This window comes from Pseudophryne corroboree, chromosome 9, assembly GCF_028390025.1.
Source record: "Pseudophryne corroboree isolate aPseCor3 chromosome 9, aPseCor3.hap2, whole genome shotgun sequence".
Taxonomy (NCBI): domain Eukaryota; kingdom Metazoa; phylum Chordata; class Amphibia; order Anura; family Myobatrachidae; genus Pseudophryne; species Pseudophryne corroboree.
In genome coordinates this window covers 455,683,729-455,703,394 of record NC_086452.1, presented here as the reverse complement: position 1 = coordinate 455,703,394, position 19,666 = coordinate 455,683,729, and the positions used below count along the sequence as shown (strand labels likewise).

At 47.1% G+C, this 19,666-nt stretch overlaps 1 protein-coding gene across 1 annotated transcript in view; it reads left to right on the top strand.

Moving 5' to 3' along the window:
• Positions 1-416: 416 nt before the first annotated feature.
• PLXND1 (plexin D1) overlaps positions 417-19,666 on the top strand; it is a 199,299-nt gene continuing 180,049 nt past the window's right edge. The window contains exon 1 of the mRNA XM_063941225.1: positions 417-1,716. Within this exon, the coding sequence (XP_063797295.1) occupies positions 553-1,716 (1,164 nt within the window). The 5' untranslated portion in view covers positions 417-552. The remainder of the gene's footprint in view (positions 1,717-19,666) is intronic.

Sequence of the window (19,666 nt, the reverse complement as noted above, 5' to 3'; positions counted from 1 at the left end):
AGAGAAAGAGAGAGAGAGAGAGAGAGAGAGGAGGGGGACAGACAGAAGCTGGAGAGAGAGAGAAAGAAGTGAGAGGGGGGATAAGGTGAGAGAGACAGAAGCTGGAGCGAGAGAGAGGGTGGGAAAGGGGAGAGAGCGGTGAGAGTTAATAGGAGAGGGGTGAGAGAGAGGGGGCTAAGGGAAGTCAGAGACAGTAGGGAAGTGAGAGAGAGGGATCAGGGAGTATGAGAGTGAGGAGAAGGACAGGGATAAGGGAATAATGAGACAGGCAGGGTGCAGGGTGATGAGTGAGAATGATACATGTAGCACAGTGTGAGCTGACAGTAACTTCTATCCACTCCAGGAGGAGGGTAGTAGGGAGCAGGGGGAGGGCAGTAGGGAGCAGGGGGAGGGTCAGGGGAGGGTGAGGAGGGGGCAGTAGAGAGACAGCAGCATCAGTTTGGCGATAGACAGCGCACTGTGTGATACATATCCCGGGGAGTGGGAGACAGGGCACCAGCTGATGCCATGCCGCAGAGCTCTGGGAGGAAGAGCTGACCCTCATGCCCAGCCATGGCACCGGCTGTCGGGCTCTGCCAGCTGCTGCTTCTCCTCCTCCTCTCCTCGGCTTCTGGGCTGAGGCTGCTCACCAGCTTCCAGTCCGGGCACCCCACTAACAACTTCGCCCTGGACGGAGCCGGGCAGCGGGTGTACCTGGCGGCGGTGAACCGGCTGTACCAACTGCGGGCAGGAGACCTGAGCCCGGAGCAGGAGGAGGTGACCGGACCGGTGCCGGACTCCCCGCTGTGCCATGCCCCGCAGATCCCGGAGTCCTCCTGCGAGTTCCCCCGGGCACCGACCCCTAACTACAACAAGATCCTGGAGCTGGACGCGGAGCAGGGGCTGCTGCTGACCTGCGGCTCCGTCTACCAGGGGCTGTGCGAGCTCCGCGCCCCGCGGAACATCTCGCTCCGCGCAGTGCCCTTTCCCCCGCGCAACGTGGTGCCCAGCATGCTGAACATTGCGGCCAATCACCCCAACGCCTCCACCGTGGGGCTGCTGATCAGGGGCCAACAAGGGGACACCAGGCTCCTGGTAGGGGCCACATACACCGGCTACGGCAGCCAGTTCTTCTCCTGGAACCAGAGCGTGGCGGACCACCGCTTCGAGAACACCCCGGAGATCTCCATCCGGGCCCTGAACGCCAGCCACCCCTCCCGGCTCTTCACTTTCGACATTAGCCCCTCGGAGGACAACATCTTCAAGGTGAAGCAGGGCGACAAGAACCGCCACCGCCTGGTCTTCGTGCGGGCCTTCCAGCAGGGCGGCTTCGGCTATCTGGCCATGAACATGGAGCCCGCCCCCGCGGGGAAGGAGAGCCGGCCCAGCAGCGTCCTGGCACGCTTCTGCCTGAGAGCGGATCCGCGGGGGGAGGTGCGCAAGATCACAGAGTCCTACATCCAGCTGGGGCTGCGCTGCCAGGGGCCGGCGGGCACGCTCTACGGGCGCCTGCTGTCTGTCTACGCGGAGCCGGGGCGGATATTCGGGGTGTTCGAGGGCCAGCGGGAGGCTGCGCTCTGCGCCTATGGGCTGCAGGATGTGGGCAAAGAGATCCGCGGGGCGCGTAGAGGCTGCTTCGAGAGCCGGGACCGCGGAGAGGTGTCGGTGCTGGACAGTGTGGTGCAGGGGACCGGGCCAAGCTGCGAGCCCAGCAGGGGCAACTCCAAAAACCTAAAGGTGAGTTACTAAACTAATGGGCTCATTTATCAATGAGTGATACATTTCAATGTGAGTGATAAATTGCACCAGCCAATCAGCTCCTAACCGTCATGTTACAGACTGTGGGGCAGATTTATTAAACTCGGTGAAGTGATAAATTGGAAGGTGATAAAGCTCCGGCCAGTCAGCTCCTAACTGTCATTTTTCAAACCCAGCCTGTGACATGGCAGTTAGGATCTGATTGGCCGATGCTTTATTATCTTCCACTTTATCACTTCACTGAGCTTAATAAATCTGCCCCTGTGTTTGAAAATGACAGTTAGGAGCTGATTGGCTGGTGCAATAGCCTATAAGTCTGTGCTCATTCTAATGGTTTTTAGGGTGGTTGCCCATGGAAATATTCCACCAGCCTACAGAGATAATGGGGTAACGAGCTCAAGGGCATCAGTGGGGTGTTCCTAGGGAAAATATAAGTGTTGTTGGAACTTGGTTGCATTGCGTTTGTAATTAGCGAGATTGCACTATTGGGCTTTGCATTTGGTGGTACTTTTGTGGGTGATAGAAGTCTTGTATCCTCTGTATAACGTATTCTGAGATACGGACGGTGGGGATATATTTCTCTGAACAGAACATTCAATGGATTGGAAGTTGGCTGAGTGATGTGTTGTGGTTGTGAGTTCTGCAGGTGAGATGGTGTTTGGGAGAAGTAGTCTTGTATGTCTGTCACTGGATAAAAGTAGGGACATTTTGCTGGATAAGATAGGGATTAGTCATGATGGGTCGTTGTATAAAATATACAGGGGCAGATGTATTAAGCCTGGAGAAGTGATAAAGCAGTGATATGTAGAAGGTGATAACTCACCAGCCAATCATTACGGTTTGAAAAATGACAGTTAGGAGCTGATTGGCTGGTGCGTTATCACCTTGCGCTTATCACTGCTTTATCACTTCTCCAGGCTTAATACACCTGCCGCACAGGGCTGGGACCTATAGAGGAGAAGAAGAGAAGAAGAAGAGGTAGACTGGCAGATGATTATGTAGAAAGCCAATATGAAGCGATGATCCAGACATTAAATATTAACTTAGAAAATTGAAGGTTTGATGTCGTTAGAGTGAGAATGGGCCGATGTGTAAGTGACAGTGGGCAGCTGCTACCCATTGCCTATTATGAAGGTGCATTAGACCGGTTACTACTGTATGTGTCGAGTAGAATCACGGGCTATGATCACGACCAGTCCGATATTGTTGGGAGTATCAGGGGTACCTGCTTGCTGCGCCATATACAGCACAGTGAACGGTTACATATTTCTAAATTCCCTTAACCGCGATGAAAATATTTGTTCTAAGAGGTTCTGCAGCAGCTAGGACAAAGGTTCTGCAGCACCTAATCAATTATCTACAATTGGTTTTCAGCATGCAAGAGCACATTACACTGATCACAAATATGTATTCAGAGTGTCCTCTCCTATTAATTGGTAACTAATGGTTGTATAATAGCCCTGTGCAGAAACAGTCAGGATTGCAGCGTTATACACGACAGGCAGCGGTTAGCACAGAGTCTTTAACTCTTTCAGTGTTTGGAGCATTTAGCATTTGAGATGGAGAATATGTCACCAGGTGTCGTGAAGTCTGTAATTGCCCGGGACACCTACCTTGTCAATCATCTGATTATAAATCTCTCTCTGTATATACAGGTTGAGTCTCCCATATCCAAATATCCAATATCCAAAAATTCAAACATTTGTGAGTGTGACTGAGAGACGCCTTCACTCTCTATGTCTCAGTGTATACACACTGCTTCATGCTGAAATTATTACAAATATCAGGCTGTGTGTATAAGGTGTATATGAGCCGTACATGCATTTCGTGTTAGACTTGGTTCCCATCCCCAAGATATCTCATTACAGGATGTAAATATTCCAAAACACAGAAAAATCTGAAAATCCAAAATACTTCTCAGCGTCGGCTTTGGAAAGGTGCAGGCAGGGCAGGTCCTGGTCCGCACTACAGGGGGGATTCACCTGTGCCGTCAGCTCAGGGCGTGTTTTACAATTATTGTGAGCAGGATTTATATATATATATATATATATAGCAGATGGACACTTGTTAGTCAGATGTATCTGTCATGCTGGGAATTGTAGTTTCACAGAAGCCCAAGGGCCACAGACATAGGTGTGCGCACCCCGATCTCACATGCCTGATGCAGCGATCGCCGAGCAGGCTGATTACTGTCCCCTCTGCGTTGCACCCTGTCAGGACTGCATTACTGACCGGACGCCTGGGTCAATCAAGGGTGCCATTGACACCGGCATTCAAATTCCCAGCTCCATGTCCAAAAACAGTATGATGTGACGTGATTACGTCATGCTGCTCGCATGCCCACCCGTCACACCCGCCACATGCCCACCTCTCTCCTTCTATGCTATGCCAACGCCAGCCACTGATGAGGAGCAGCATGCAGCCAGCGTTCCTCTTAGGAAGACAAATTCAATACTGGCAGGCGGTCGGCAGCAGCATTGACACGTCACTCGTTTTTTTCAGCAGCAGCAGCAGCAATACTAGTCTGCGACTATCAGTGTCAGTGACTGACTTGTAAGTAAGCTGCTGCAGTTTGCAGGGGAAAGAGAGGGGGAGCCAAGCCAGGCTGAGGATGAGCAGTGTAATTGCAGTGAGTGCCATCAGGGGTGTTTGTTTGGTGCACACCACAACATCTGACAATGTATCTGCTTTATTAGGATTGGTACAAAGGTGGATATTTTATATGCGTTGACCATCAGTAGATGGTTCTAGACACGCCCAAAAGGCAGTGCTAGACACACCCCTTTGACGGTGCACCCCCTAATAAAATGTGCTGCGCACGCCAGTGGCCACAGATTGCCCGCTGCAACTTTATAGTAGAGTAGTCCGTGATGCGTCCTCACCAGCATTTTCCATGTGTTTTGCTATGAATGATAGAAAAGACACAATATTAAGTAACATGAATTGCCGTGAGAGCGGATTTGCAGCAACTGGGCAACCACAAGCCGGCTTCCTATCCATACCACTTCCTAGCCACTCCGCCTTCCAAACCACACCAGGGGGCTAATTCACACCTGATCGCTGCTGTGCGTTTTCGCACAGCAGCGGTCAGGTTTGAACTGCGCGGCACCAGCGCATGCCAGACAGCCGACGGCTATCTTAGCCCTGCGATCGCCTCTGCCTGATTGACAGGCAGGGGCAGTCGCCGGGAGGGAGGAAGGGGGCGGGCCGGCGGCATTTGGCCGCCGTTTAGGGTGCGCAGTCCGGGCAATGCAGGAGTGCCCGGACCGTTGGGGGGGGGGGGGGGCGGGCCATGGCGGCTGCGTGACGTCACATGCAACCGTTGCGACCCTTACAGCGACAAGTAGCGCCTGCCAGTGCGCAGGAGCTGCGCTGGCAGGAAGCTACACTTCCAGTACAAAAGCATTGCCGCTGTGCGATGCTTTTGTACTTGTGCGGGGCAATCGGGCCGGGGCGGACTAGCCCTGTGCTGGGCGTCCCCCCGCATGTCAGTGTGCCTGATCGTAGATGTGCTAAATTTAGCACATCTACGATCAGGTCTGAAATAGGCCGCAGGTTCCTAGCCACATCGGCTTCCGAGCCACACAGGGAGGTATATTTACTAAAGGTCAATTTTGTTTTTGTTTTGTTAGATCAATTTTAAATCGATTTTAATCGATGTTGGGCTTTCAGGGTTAAAACACACCTTTACTAACATTAAAAAATTTATATAAAAAAATAATCTGCTGGTAAATGTGTGCTTTAACCCGGGAAGCCCAACATCAATTTAAAAATCGATCTAACATCGAACAAAAACAAACAAAATCGACCTTTAGTAAATATAACCCCAGGTTCCTAGCCACACCGGCTTCCTAGCCACATACATGGCAACAAGGGAAAATCCTTGCCCCAGAGGTAGCTGGTAATTTGTAATGATGCCGTTGTCAATTCTTAGACAGCACAGGGCAGCCCAGTATATAGTACTGTATATAATGCTATGTGTATAGACAGCGGAGCAGCCCAGTATATAGTACTGTATATAATGTTATGTTTATAGACAGCAGGGCAGAACAGTGTATAGTACTGTATGTAATGCTATGTGTATAGACAGCGGAGCAGCCCAGTATATAGTACTGTATATAATGCTATGTTTATAGACAGCGGAGCAGCCCAGTATATAGTACTGTATATAATGCTATGTGTATAGACAGCGGAGCAGCCCAGTATATAGTACTGTATATAATGCTATGTTTATAGTCAGCGGAGCAGCCCAGTATATAGTACTGTATATAATGCTATGTTTATAGTCAGCGGAGCAGCCCAGTATATAGTACTGTATATAATGCTATGTTTATAGACAGCGGAGCAGCCCAGTATATAGTACTGTATATAATGCTATGTGTATAGACAGCGGAGCAGCCCAGTATATAGTACTGTATATAATGCTATGTTTATAGTCAGCGGAGCAGCCCAGTATATAGTACTGTATATAATGCTATGTTTATAGTCAGCGGAGCAGCCCAGTATATAGTACTGTATATAATGCTATGTTTATAGACAGCAGAGCAGCCCAGTATATAGTACTGTATATAACACAACTTGTGTAAGTGCAGTGCAGACAGTAAGCGGGCAGCCTCTGCAGATGGCGGGGTCAGTAGTAGTAGCGCACTCCGTACTGCTGCTCGTTGTGCCTTTATTTAAATCCCAGACAATGTTTGTTTGTTATCATTTATTGAACTGTTATATGAATACGTAACAGCCTGTGTGTATCAGTGTTATATAAGGAGTGACCTGGGGGACTGGGAATTGTAGACAATCACAGAGAATATTAGCCATGAGCTTTCTGTAGGTACAGTGATATCATAGGCTGTATCCTCCACAGTGTATGAGATGTGCAAGGTGACTATTTACAGCTGCTGGTGAACTACAACTCTCAGCATGCTCACCAGCCACTGGTCGCATAAAGCCCTAACCTTCTGGCATCAAAAATCATGCATTAACCAGTGCTTTTCTAATGCTGTCTGAAGCACAGAAAATGTGTTTGGAATCTATTGGATCATTTAACCCCTACTCGCTTGTGTCTGCTGCCGGGAGTAGTGGCGCCCTCTATTGGATGCTACCTGCTCTGTCTACTCACGTTCACTGCAAGTAAACGCCAGGGGGTAAGTGGAGGCGCCCTCCATTATCCCCCACCTCCCTGACCACACGCCTTGGTTACCACAATAGTGGCGAGAGCAACCAGTTGGCATGTGCTGTACGGAGCAAATATTCATTAACGTGAAGAGTTCATGAAGGGTCAACAAAGGTTTATCCCAGTAACACGTTTAGCCATTTTGGACTAGACGCAGACCTGGCCAACCTGCGGCTCTCCAGCTGTGGTGAAACTACACAGCCCAGCATGCCCCGCCACAGTTTTAGCACTCCCTTTTAGCAAAACTATGGCAGGGCATGCTGGGACTTGTAGTTTCACAACAGCTGGCCAGGCCTAGACTAGAGTAATTGGTTATGAGATATGTATATCCGACTTGCAAATATACAGCACTTTACCAATGTACGGTGCTATACTATTTGACATTACACTTGTGCCCATAGACAGAAACAATTGAATAGTTCCTGTTAGTAATGGGCATCCCAAAAACAATTGAATTCCTCCCTGGCAGCATTTCGGAGTTCCCTGCTCCCTCATCGGCTATTGAAGTTCAATACAACCAGCACTATTATTGTGCTGCGGCCACAAGGCTTTGCTTCTTTCCACGCTCAGTAATTGCCCTGGATGCTGGTGGCTGCATGCCGTCATCGTGGTCACAACTGAAAACCACAGAGTTAGCAACAAGTTCAGTGTTTGCTTGTTTTTCCACCAGCAGCATCTGAAATGGTCATAAAAATAATTTGCAGCGGATTATGGGAACCCAGCATGTAAGGTATAGGGACCCCATATGTGGAATCTGCTGGTCAGGATTGTAAAGGCTGAGGTGACGACCATTAATAGGAATGGGATCGTATAACCCCTTAATTGCTTGTGCAAGTAGAAAGGCAACAAAAGCATCAGCTTTTATAGACCAAGCAAACTTCCTGCTATTGGGGCGATCTCTGGGAGACGTGAGCGACGGTGAAGTGTAAAGGCAGACAGCGGCTGTACCTATGTGTGCTGGCAAGTGGCAAAAGCACAGACACCACAAAATAACAGGTACAGTGCCCGTCGGGCGTGCAAGTTCTGCGTTAGGGCAAAGCGACACCCCCAGTCAATAGAGGGAACGTCATGGACAGTCAACTGGGTTACATCTGTATTCTAAGGTTAAACTGCCATATCTAGGACAGTCCCAGTTTTGGGCACTTGAATGGGGTCACTTTGAGGCTGCGGCTGGGAAAGTAATGGGCTGATTAGGTCGCAAGCTGCAGATTGTGGGCAAATCAAGCTGCGACCAGATTTTGTCCCAGTGTTGATGATGGTGACGTTAAATGACCGGCTGGTGACTTCACTGAGGCATACAATGCCTCATTCCTCACTGGCTCCTAGTAAAGCACGGGTGGGGAACCTTTGGCTCTCCAGATGTTGTTGAACTACACATACCAGCATGCCCTGCTACAGTTTTGCTATTTGGCCATGCTAAAACTGTTGCAGGGCATGCTGGGATGTGTAGTTTTACAACAGCTGGAGTGCCGCAGGTTTCCCACCCCTGTAGTAAAGGATAGGAAGCATTCTCAAGAATAGTGGTTAAGCCCACAAAATGCATCCACTGTGCAAAGGGGATGGGCGTACTTTAAATGGTGACGGCGCTAGTTTCACGGGAAAGGTCAGGGAGCGCAGTCAGGATGTGGCACCTCTGTCACCCTGATCCCTGCTCTGTGACCGGAGGACAGGCCGAGACCTCCTTATCAGCGCAGCTTACAAGGTGCATCCTCTGGGAACAATGGTCTTTATTGCTGTGCTTACACAGAGAGGTGTTTATGGGTGGCCACCTGTACACCTCTCACTCTTCCCCATCAGAGAAAGAGATAAGGCACCACAGGTGTTTGGGACTCATTAAAGCATAATGAACGGGAGGCTGCAGAGGTCTATAGAAAGTCCTTAACGCAGAGGTTCCCAAACGCGGTCCTCAAGGCACCCCAAAAGTCCAGGATTTAGGTATATCCATGGCTCAGCACAGATGATTAAATCGAATTGGCTGAGGTGCTGATTAAGAGGCTATTCATGAAGCAGTGAAAAGAGCGGAGAAGTGAGCCCGTGGAGAAGTTGCCCACGGCAACCAATCAGCTGCTCCGTACAATTGTATAGTAGGCAAATCATAAATGTTACGTCAATGCTGATTGGTTGCCATGGGCAACTTCTCCACTGGCTCACTTCACAGTTTTCACTGCTTCATGAATAGACCCCTAGGTCACCTGTGGCCAAGCATGGATACATTTAAAACCTGGACCGTTGGGGTGCCTTGAGGACCGCGTTTGGGAACCTCTGCCTTAACAATTAACCATTGCTTGTATTCAGCTGACGTCACCAGAACCCAGTATGGTTATTAACGTTTTATAGCGCCACCATACTCCGCTGCATTTTACGCCATCTTATGCCAGACCTGCCCAATCTCAGAGCACCGGCCATAGCGTGCATTAACTCCCAGCAGCCGAAGCCCCTGGATAGGAATTGTTATTACGTCTCATGAAACCCAGGGAGAAGTGTATCTGTGTATGGTGATACTTGACACGACTATACATTTCTATTCTGTTGTTTTATAGTCGGGTTGCGGATTTGAAGGTTTCAGATGAGTGAATTCCGGCTCCACTTTTAGCCAATAAAACATTTTCTGGGAGGCAGATAAATGTTTTTCACAAGGAGCGAGTTTGTTTTCCCACGTCCTCTGTCCCCGGCGCACTAATGAGTCACAGACGCTGCAGTGCCGCTGCGAGCTCACAGCTGCTGGATTTCCCACGTCCCCCTCTGTGCGGAGATCAGGGAGAGTCAGGAAACCGCGCGCAGCCAACTTCGCTGAGTGCGCTGGGGTTGTACGGGCTACCAATAGCCCCTGGGCCGCTTGCATAGGGTTATTTCAGATTTTACATTAAAAACAGTTACTTGTACAGCGCATACATATTCCGCAGCACTTACAGAGCGACTGGATTCAGAGGTGGATGCAGTGCCGATGTTTGCGGATTTCAGAGCTTTTTATTTTGTACTGCGCGAATGCGTCAGAGTCGCACTGCGCCCGCGCCAAGTGTAATTATAGATGGCTTTCGCAGTGAGGATTTAGGTGCAGAGTGATTGACAGTGAGCGTTTGTGGGAGGTAATAGTGGGGCGGCGAATGAAATGCAGGCATGTTGCGCCTGTTTCGGGGGCCTGTCTCAGCTTGCGACTGCGTTTTCGTACGTAATAGTAAAGGCTCTGGTGTCTTTGGGGTACATTTACTAAGCAGTGATAAGAGCGGAGAAGTGAGCCAGTGGAGAAGTTGTCCCATCAACCAATCAGCAGCTCTGTATAATTGTATAGTATGCAAATTATAGATGTTACTTCAGTGCTGATTGGTTGCCATGTGCAACTTCTCCACTGGCTCACTTCTCCGTTCTTATCACTGCTAAGTGTCCCCCTTAGTTCCAACCTGCTCAGATGATCAGTGGTGGCAGATTAGAAACCCCACCAGTGGGTTTTCCTGTACAAATACCTGCGGCTGCAATTTTAGCATCATTTTGCAGAACCACTGTGTACAGAATCATAGTGGTGGCGGGATTTGCGCCCACCTCAGTCACTCATACCAGTCTCTGTCACATTGGAGCTTACAATCTATATTCCCTACCACGTGTACATACACTAGCTTTATTTTTTTGTCAGAAGCCAATGAACCATTGCCAATATGGGTTTTGGAGTTCTGCTAACCACTACGCCACCGTGCTGCCTTATATATTTATATCGATCTCGTTGTCCAGATAGGAAATTCCTTTGGTTGCATTTCTTTTATTTATTTTTTTAAGAGTCAGAATTAAATTAAATTCTGGAGCAGACCGGCCAGATTCTTCTGATTAGAGTGAAACGATTACCTTTTTTTTTTTTTTTTTTTTTTGCATACATGGGGCGGTATTCAATTCTTTTCACCCCCTTCCCCAGCCGCTCTGTTTCTGCTGATGGGATTGGTATAATCATTTCAGCTCGCTTTCCCCGGGGTAGCGAGGGCGCCCAATCCTTTACGCAGCTAAACCTGATAACTATAGGCGCAATATGCGCGATAACGGTGATCACTTTAGAAAGGAGCTTGGGCGTGATGTATCATTTGAATACCGCCCATTGGGGGAGATTCAAATGTTTGAAAAGTCAGTTGGGTGTCTGTTTTTTCCTATCTAATAGACAGACACCCAACCGACTTTTCAAACATTTGAATTCCACCCAATGAGTGCTAAACTGTCTCTCCTGCAGGGGGCGACCAGAAGATCACTGCATATAGGGGGTCATTCCGAGCTGATCGCTCGTTGCCGATTTTTGCAACGGAGCGATTAAGGCAAAAATGCGCATGCGCATGGGTAAGTATTTTAGCACAAAACTTAGTAGATTTACTCACGTCCGAACGAAGAATTTTCATCGTTGAAGTGATCGGAGTGTGATTGACAGGAAGTGGGTGTTTCTGGGCGGAAAATGACCGTTTTCTGGGAGTGTGCGGGAAAACGCAGGCGTGCCAGGATAAAACACGGGAGTGTCTGGAAAAACGGGGGAGTGGCTGGCCGAACGCAGGGCGTGTTTGTGACGTCAAACCAGGAACGAAACGGGCTGAACTGATCGCAGTGTAGGAGTAAGTCTCGAGCTACTCAGAAACTGCTAAGAATTTTCTATTCGCAATTCTGTTAATCTTTCGTTCGCAATTCTGCTATGCTAAGATAAACTCCCAGAGGGCGGCGGCCTAGCGTGTGCAATGCTGCTAAAATCTGCTAGCGAGCGAACAACTCGGAATGACCCCCCTAGTGGGTTGATCTAAAAAATTGTTGTACAATTGTCCTAAGGGTAATGTCAAGCGATTGATGAAAATGCCGCCTGGAGGCATTTCCGTGCTCTAACCATTGCAATGAAATTTGGGCCTGATTCATAGATTACGCAAATGTTGTTGTGGCTGCGATTTAGTACGCAGTGCCTGTGCGAAAATATGCCAGTGTCGCAGCCGCCGGGATTTCATGAAGACACAGACATTGGACGCACATCGGTCGATAATTGACTTTCTGAACCCTATGGACGTGTAACATTTTACTTTTGTAACATCTGTATTTCTATATTCATTTTTTTTATGTACCGTAAGTGTAGAAAACTCACACAATCCATGTCCCCTTTAATTTGTGTGTGATTTTTTGCGCATTCATATTAAACTAGAGATAAACAATTTTAACTGTAATTTAAATCCTTTGGAGGGAATTCCGGGCCTGATTCGGGGTGAACTCTAATGCAGCTGCGGATGCGTCTTTTTTGCGCAGCACAGCTGTGAATTCATGCTAATTCTGCAGCCGATGAGATTCGTACAGAGACGCCCACCGGCCTTACTTAAGTCGCACCATCGGTTACACGTCCGTTGCACCATCGAACATTGCACTAGCTCTATGGCAGTACAGAATGTTTTGTCCCAATTCCCCTCTTAGGGAACGCCTCCCAGGAGTAGAGGTATGCAGGAAATTTGGGGTGACAGGCTACAGTCATACATCTTAATATCAGCGTATGGCAGCGCTGAAAGAGGAACGTCTGGGAGCAATTTCTACAAATGGTTATTTTCAGCGCAGTGGAGATTCCCAGATCTTTGTCAGATGTGTTTGTAGCACAATAATGAGGCTCTTACAAGATGTTCTGGATGTTGCTGTTGTACTTTACTCGTCCATTTATTGCCCAGTGACTCAAATTCATGTTGGGGGTTTTTGAGCCCAAACAGTCGGTGGTGAGGAATCAGTGGAAATTGTAAATGAATCTGCCTGATCTGTGGGTTATGGAAACAGACCCTTCTTTGCATTACTCGGAGGAATCTGGGGGAGCAGCCGCCTGTCAGGAGGTTTTGGATTCATTTCCAGACTCCTGCACTTTATATTAACTCTTTGCCAATTGCGCTGGACGTTTCCAAATGGCTCATTTTAAATGAAACATAAACATCGCTACATGATGAATTTACAAGAAAAAGAAGAAAATATATGTGGGAATGTGGGTGTTTGACTTTGGGGTTCAATCCGAGTTGATCGCTAGCTGACGTTCGCAGCGCAGCGATCAGGCTAAAAAGTGGCACTTCTGCGCATGCGTATGGGACGCAATGCGCACGCACGACGTACTTTCACAACAAACAATGCTGTTTCACACAAGGTCTAGCGACGCTTTTCAATCGCACTGCTGGCCGCAGAGTGATTGACAGGAAATGGGTGTTTCTGGGTGGTAACTGACCGTTTTCGGGGAGTGTATGTAAAAACGCAGGCGTGTCAGATACAAACGCAGGCGTGCCGGGGGAAATGCAGGCGTGGCTGGCCGAACGCAGGGCGTGTTCGTGACGTCAAAACAGGAACTAAACAGTCTGAAGTGATCGCTAGCTAGGAGTAGGTCTGGAGCTACTCAGAACCTGCTCGAAATATTTTTTGTAGCTGCGCTGCGATCCTTTCGTTCACACTTCTGATAAGCTAAGATACACTCCCAGAGGGCGGCGGCTTAGGGTTTGCACGGCTGCTAAAAGCAGCTAGCGAGCGAACAACTCGGAATGAGGGCCTTTGTGCAAAGGGTGTATGAAATAGATACAAGAACTAAGGGGGGCAATTCAATTCTAAGTGATGTGTCAGGCCATGGATGCAAATGTTTGCTAATTTTCGTTCGCACCTCTTATGGGGTGAGCATGGAAATTACTAAAGTTATTTGTCGCATAGTGGGGGTCATTCCGAGTTGATCGCTAGCTGCCGTTGTTCGCAGTGCGGCGATCAGGCTAAAAAATCTGCATTTCTGCGCATGCGTATGGTCCACAATGCGCACGCGCGTCGTACGGGTACAAAGCCCGTTGTGGTTGTGCACAGGTTGTAGCGAAGTTTTCCTTCGCACTGACGGCCGCAAGAAGATTTACAGGAAGGGGGCGTTTCTGGGTGTCAACTGGCCGTTTTCAGGGAGTGTTTGCAAAAACGCAGGCGTGTCTGAAAAAACGCAGGCGTGGCTGGGCGGTCGCTGGGCGGGTGTATGACGTCAAATCCGGACAGGAATAGGCTGAAGTGATGGCAAGCGCTGAGTAGGTTCAGAGCTACTCAGCAACTGCACAAACTGTTTTTGCAGAGCTCGGCTGCACAAGCGTTCTCACTTCTGCTGAGCTAAAATACACTCCCCAGTGGGCGGCGGCATAGCGTTTGCACGGCTGCTAAAACTAGCTAGCGAGCGATCAACTCGGAATGACCCCCAGTGTCTTTGCTTGACGGAGGCACTGGGCAGCCAGCACGAGGAGTAATAAAATAGTCACCTGAATGTCATGTATACACCTTCCTGTAACTTTTACTATATGCATTGGTTAATCAATCTGGCTTTTCAGCCATTTATTTATATAATCAGGCAGCACTGTTTATTTCTTGCTGTGAGTGACCAGGTGGTATATTTACTAAAGGTCAATTTTTTTATTTTTTATTTTCTTCGATTTTAGATCAATGTTAAATTAGTTTTAATCGATATTGGGCTTCCAGGGTTAAAACACACATTTACTAGCAGATGAATTTTTATATTAGTTTTTAAATGTTAGTAAATGTGTGTTTTAACCCTGAAAGCCCAACATCGATTTAACATCAATCTAAATTCGAAGAAAAATTAAATAAATAAAAATTCGATCTTTCTTTAAAATCGATTTAACATCGATCTGAAATCGGACAAAAACAAACCAAATCGACTTTTACTAAGTGTACCCCCAGATATACATCCGTTGCATACAGTTATATCCAGCTGTGTGTGTGTTATCCCAGGGCAACAAAAAAATAAAATAAAAACACAAACAAACCACCTGATGATGTACTGACATAGCTGAAAAGCACAGAAGCCCTGTATCTCATGACTGAATATCCCCCATTTAAAGGCTATTTGTCTCTGTGCCACTAGTGGTTATAAATGTCATGTACCGTGCACCCGTCTTGCGTCATGGTCGATTTCTAGCAATAATAAAATAAAACTTATTTCCTGGCCTGACACATATGTTTCTCTATAGGCATATTTGTGGCTTAGTGGTGTTTGTACATGACCGCTGGTGGAATCGGCACCCTGACGTCCCAGAGGAAAGGCCCTTACTTGTCTGTCCCAGCGCTTTGCTTGATGACTAGAGTTACGAGCCTCTCCCAGCATGCACCGGATAACCGCAGCGCTCCCTGTCTCCGCGTAATGCGCCCGGTCTGTGTAAACACTGCATTGTGTCATTTTCACACAGTTTGAACCTTAGTCAGAAAAATAAATGTACAGGATAATTTTCCCAAATCTGAAGGACATCCCCTTTGGGGGTGTCACAGGGAACGTGCGTTCCCTGAATAATTTACAGCCGCTATTGCAACACAGTTCTATCAATCAACGTCAGATTAATATCTTGATAGGAAGTGTGTCAAGAGCAGGGCTTGTTTGTACAGAAAGCTACAAGCAACTTGTGTTTTAGCACAGTGACCAACAGGGAGCGCTAGAAATGGGATGATACGTTGGGGGGCTTATTTGATAACATGGCGCTACAGTTTGCGGACAAATGTTCTGTATCCTATATCAGCCAATCGGATGGTCCCTTTCATGTCTTGTACTGTGCTAGAGAAATCAGCTTGAATCTGACTGGACGCTAGGGGGTACAGTACATTCTTGGGCATAGCACCATTATATGTCTGGATTTCGGGCGATTACTGAGTAGTGTGTACCCAGTCCGTTCTATGGGGTGTGGGTAGGGGGATCTGTGGTTAGGGACAGTAGAGGGGTTAGATCAGAGCTTTGTGATGGCCTTTGTTGAAACATTCATTATTACCAGCAACAGCTGTGCCTCTTGGCCCTCATTAGATCTTTATATTTCCCTCTTGTCACAGTGTGTGGCCACAAAATATGTTTTCTTTCTATTTTAGTCTCGATGATTGAGACTGAGGAACACGTGGCGGGGACTTTTTATTTAGTTTTATTGTGTTGGGACACAACAAGAGCATATAAAATGTGTTGTGTAGTTTATGGCCTGTTATGTGGGGTGGAATAATAGACTTCATCTTTAGCGTTTATTGTAGTTCTAAACATGTAATAACTTAAATGTTGTTTTAAATGTAAGGGGGTATTTATTAGAGATGTGCAGGTTACGATTTACTCGGATTTACCCGGATCTCAAAACGGCATCTTATTGGTTCTCGGATGTCACATGCTTTGGATAGCCAATAAGAAAAATCTGGATAATTCCGAACTTACGTTAATTCTGGCGTTAAGAACCGAGTAAATCCGAACCCGCTCATCTCTAGTATTTATCAAAGCATGGAGAGAAATATAAGGCACTACCCAATCAGCTCCTAGCTGTCATTTTTCAAACACAGGAGTCTATTTACTAAGTCCTGGATGGAGATGTATCTTAATACATCCCGCCCTAAGTCTTTAGAGTTAGAAGTTGATTGGTTAGTGAATTTTTTCTCTCCAATTTATCTCTCTCCACTCTTTGATAAATACCCCCCCTAAATGTTAACCACGATAACAAATTGTAGTGTTAAATTGCACAGTAGAATCGGACTAAGTGGCTCATTTATCAATGAGTGATAAAACTCGTTGTGAATAATAAAACTCGTTGCGTATGATAAATGGTGCTTCAGCCAATCAGCTCCCAACTGTCATGTGTTCAGCTCCTGTCCTGTGTTTGAAAAATGACAGTTGGGAGCTGATTGGCTGGAGAACCATTTATCATACGCAACGAGTTTTATCATTCACGACAAGTTTTAACACTCGTTGATAAATAGGACCCTGTGATCTCATGCCTACTTGCGTTCATTTTATCGCTAATACAACGCAAATATTTAACTTCGATAGTTTACATTTAAGGTTTAATTACTGTATTTGTGGTTTCATGATCGTTTGAACAAACTTTTTAAAACACAGATAAAATGCCAGTGTGTGTGTACCAGGGGTAATTGTCTCAAGTCACAGCGCTGTCACTGGTTCTAGGTGATCCGTGAATGCAGTATATTATATAGATCAGTGTATTCTCCCCTATTTTTTCTCTATGTAATTATGTAAATGAGTCAGTTTGTAAGGGTGCAACATCAATAAAATATTATAATTATTATTATGAATAATTAATAATCATCTTTTAATTTTTTATTAAATAAGATCCTGGCAGGGGAAGTCCCATTAGAGAGGTTCTGTGAGTGACTCCTGAAGTGACGGAGTATTACAGATTTACTATGTGGGGACGTCTCTTTTAATCCAAGGGTCTCAGGGCCCAGTATAAGAACTATAGTAACAGGCTTTCTCCAAATAGTTTTCATGACTTTAAATGATTATTGCAGCCATATAGTAATGATCAATTATTATCATTTTTATTTAATTAATATTCCACCCTCATCTAGCAGGACAGCGCCATTCCCTAGGTTGTGAGATATTAGAGCAGGAGATAGCTGGGCACGTGAGCTGTCGCTCTAATCTTCGCTCAGCATCTGTGTGTAACTATCTGACAAATCCAGCTGAGATTGCGGCATTTTCCTGTGGCCAAGTTACATTATTTTGCCCAGGAACTCCCAACAACTCTGCAGATGTGGTGTAAAGTTCCTCTCTTGTCATGTCAGACCCCAGATAACATCACTGAGATTGCTATTTAGTCTTTGTTTTCTGGCGGCTGTAAGAATTAATCTGAGCAGTCTTCCAAGAATTTGTGGTGAAACAGAGTAAAATATTCCAGCATAAGTACACTGAGGATACTACACACATGGGCCCTCATTCCGAGTTGTTCGCTCGGTATTTTTCATCGCATCGCAGTGAAAATCCGCTTAGTACGCATGCGCAATGTTCGCACTGCGACTGCGCCAAGTAACTTTACTATGAAGAAAGTATTTTTACTCACGGCTTTTTCTTCGCTCCGGCGATCGTAATGTGATTGACAGGAAATGGGTGTTACTGGGCGGAAACACGGCGTTTCAGGGGCGTGTGGCTGAAAACGCTACCGTTTCCGGGAAAAACGCAGGAGTGGCCGGAGAAACGGTGGGAGTGCCTGGGCGAACGCTGGGTGTGTTTGTGACGTCAACCAGGAACGACAAGCACTGAACTGATCGCACAGGCAGAGTAAGTCTGGAGCTACTCTGAAACTGCTAAGTAGTTAGTAATCGCATTATTGCGAATACATCGGTCGCAATTTTAAGAAGCTAAGATTCACTCCCAGTAGGCGGCGGCTTAGCGTGTGTAACTCTGCTAAATTCGCCTTGCGACCGATCAACTCGGAATGAGGGCCATGGTTAGCTACTGAGGCCTGTCCATATCCCATTACCCAGACCGGGCCTGCCTAGCTCAGCGGACTGTTACAGGGGCCACTAGCAGAAGTGATCCAGTCGTGGCACGGTGTGAAATAGTGAATCAGATTGAGGCCTGTTTATCAAGCAGTTTGCCGTTTAAACATACGCACAGATCAGAAAGTAAGGATCAGCTGTCCCGGATAAGGAGCAATGATTAATTCCCCCCGAAACCAGTTCCTGAAACGCTGCGCATAGTGACGATAAGGAATAATAATGTTTAGGGGAATTGTTAACTTTTTTTGATAAATAGGCTCAATGGTGTAATGCAAACTCCCAAATTTCTAGGAGTACACCCAGACTCCCGGGGGAGGGGGGGGGGGTGCTTCTCCTTGCGGGCTGCGATTTTGCTGTCCTGCATTCAGATAGTCGCCGCCCACAGGGGGAGTGTATATTCGCCGTGCAAGTGTGCGATCCTATGTGTACGCCGAACTGCTAAAATCCACTGTGTGCAGTGTATTCCTACAGTGCAATGAGAGCTGGCTGATCGGGGCCGGAGCCGACGTCACACATCCGCCCTGAAAACACTTGGACACGCCTGCGTTTTTCCTGACACTCCCAGTAAACAGTCAGTTGCCACCCACAAACGCCTTCTTCCTGTCAATCACCTTGCGAACGCCCGTGCGAACGGATTTTCCGCACCATCCCGGCGATGCCCTTTGTAGTTGTCCGACGCGCCGGCGCATTGTGGTGTATGCGCAGTTATGACCTGATCGCCTGCTGTGCGAAAACTGCACAGCAGCGATCAGCTCTGAATGACCCCCATAGATGTGAGTGGGCACGGCTCGCAAGCTTGCAATCTATTGGTGTGATTTACGTCGCATTACTGAGGTGGGCGGGATCTGATGATCTGACGTATCAGGAGTTGGCTAGAATGCTGACATATGTGCAGAGAGACTGGCCCGTTATGTCTTACCGGGTAAGGGATGACTGAGGTACAGCTGGGTACACATTTCCCTGGGGTGTGGTATGGAAGATAGATAGTAACTAGGTCGACGGTGTCTAGGTCGACCACTATTGGTCGACAGTAACTAGGTAGACAAGTTCTTTAGGTCGACATGGTATAGGTCGACAGGTCAAAAGGTCGACATGAGTTTTTTATGGTTTTTTTGTGTTGTTTTCTTCGTAGTGACCGGGAACCCCAATTAGTGCACCATGTCCCCTCACATGGCTCACTTCATACCGTTCCCAATTGTAGTCTACGTGGATCGTTAAGTATGAAAAAGTAAAAAAAAGAAAAAAAAAAAGAAAAAAAAAAATCGGGAAAAAGTCATGTTGACCTTTTGCCCTGTCGACCTAGAACATGTCGACCTAGAAACCCTGTCGACCTAGTTACTGTCGACCAATAGTAGTCAACCTAGTTACTGTCGACCTAGAGACCGAATCCCTTTCCCTGAGCTCTTGAACAAATGAATTAGCCGAGCATCTTTCAGCTTTACTGGAAATTTTTGATACATTGAAGCAATAACTTATTTTTATTTTTAATAAAAGTTACATTTATTTCTATAT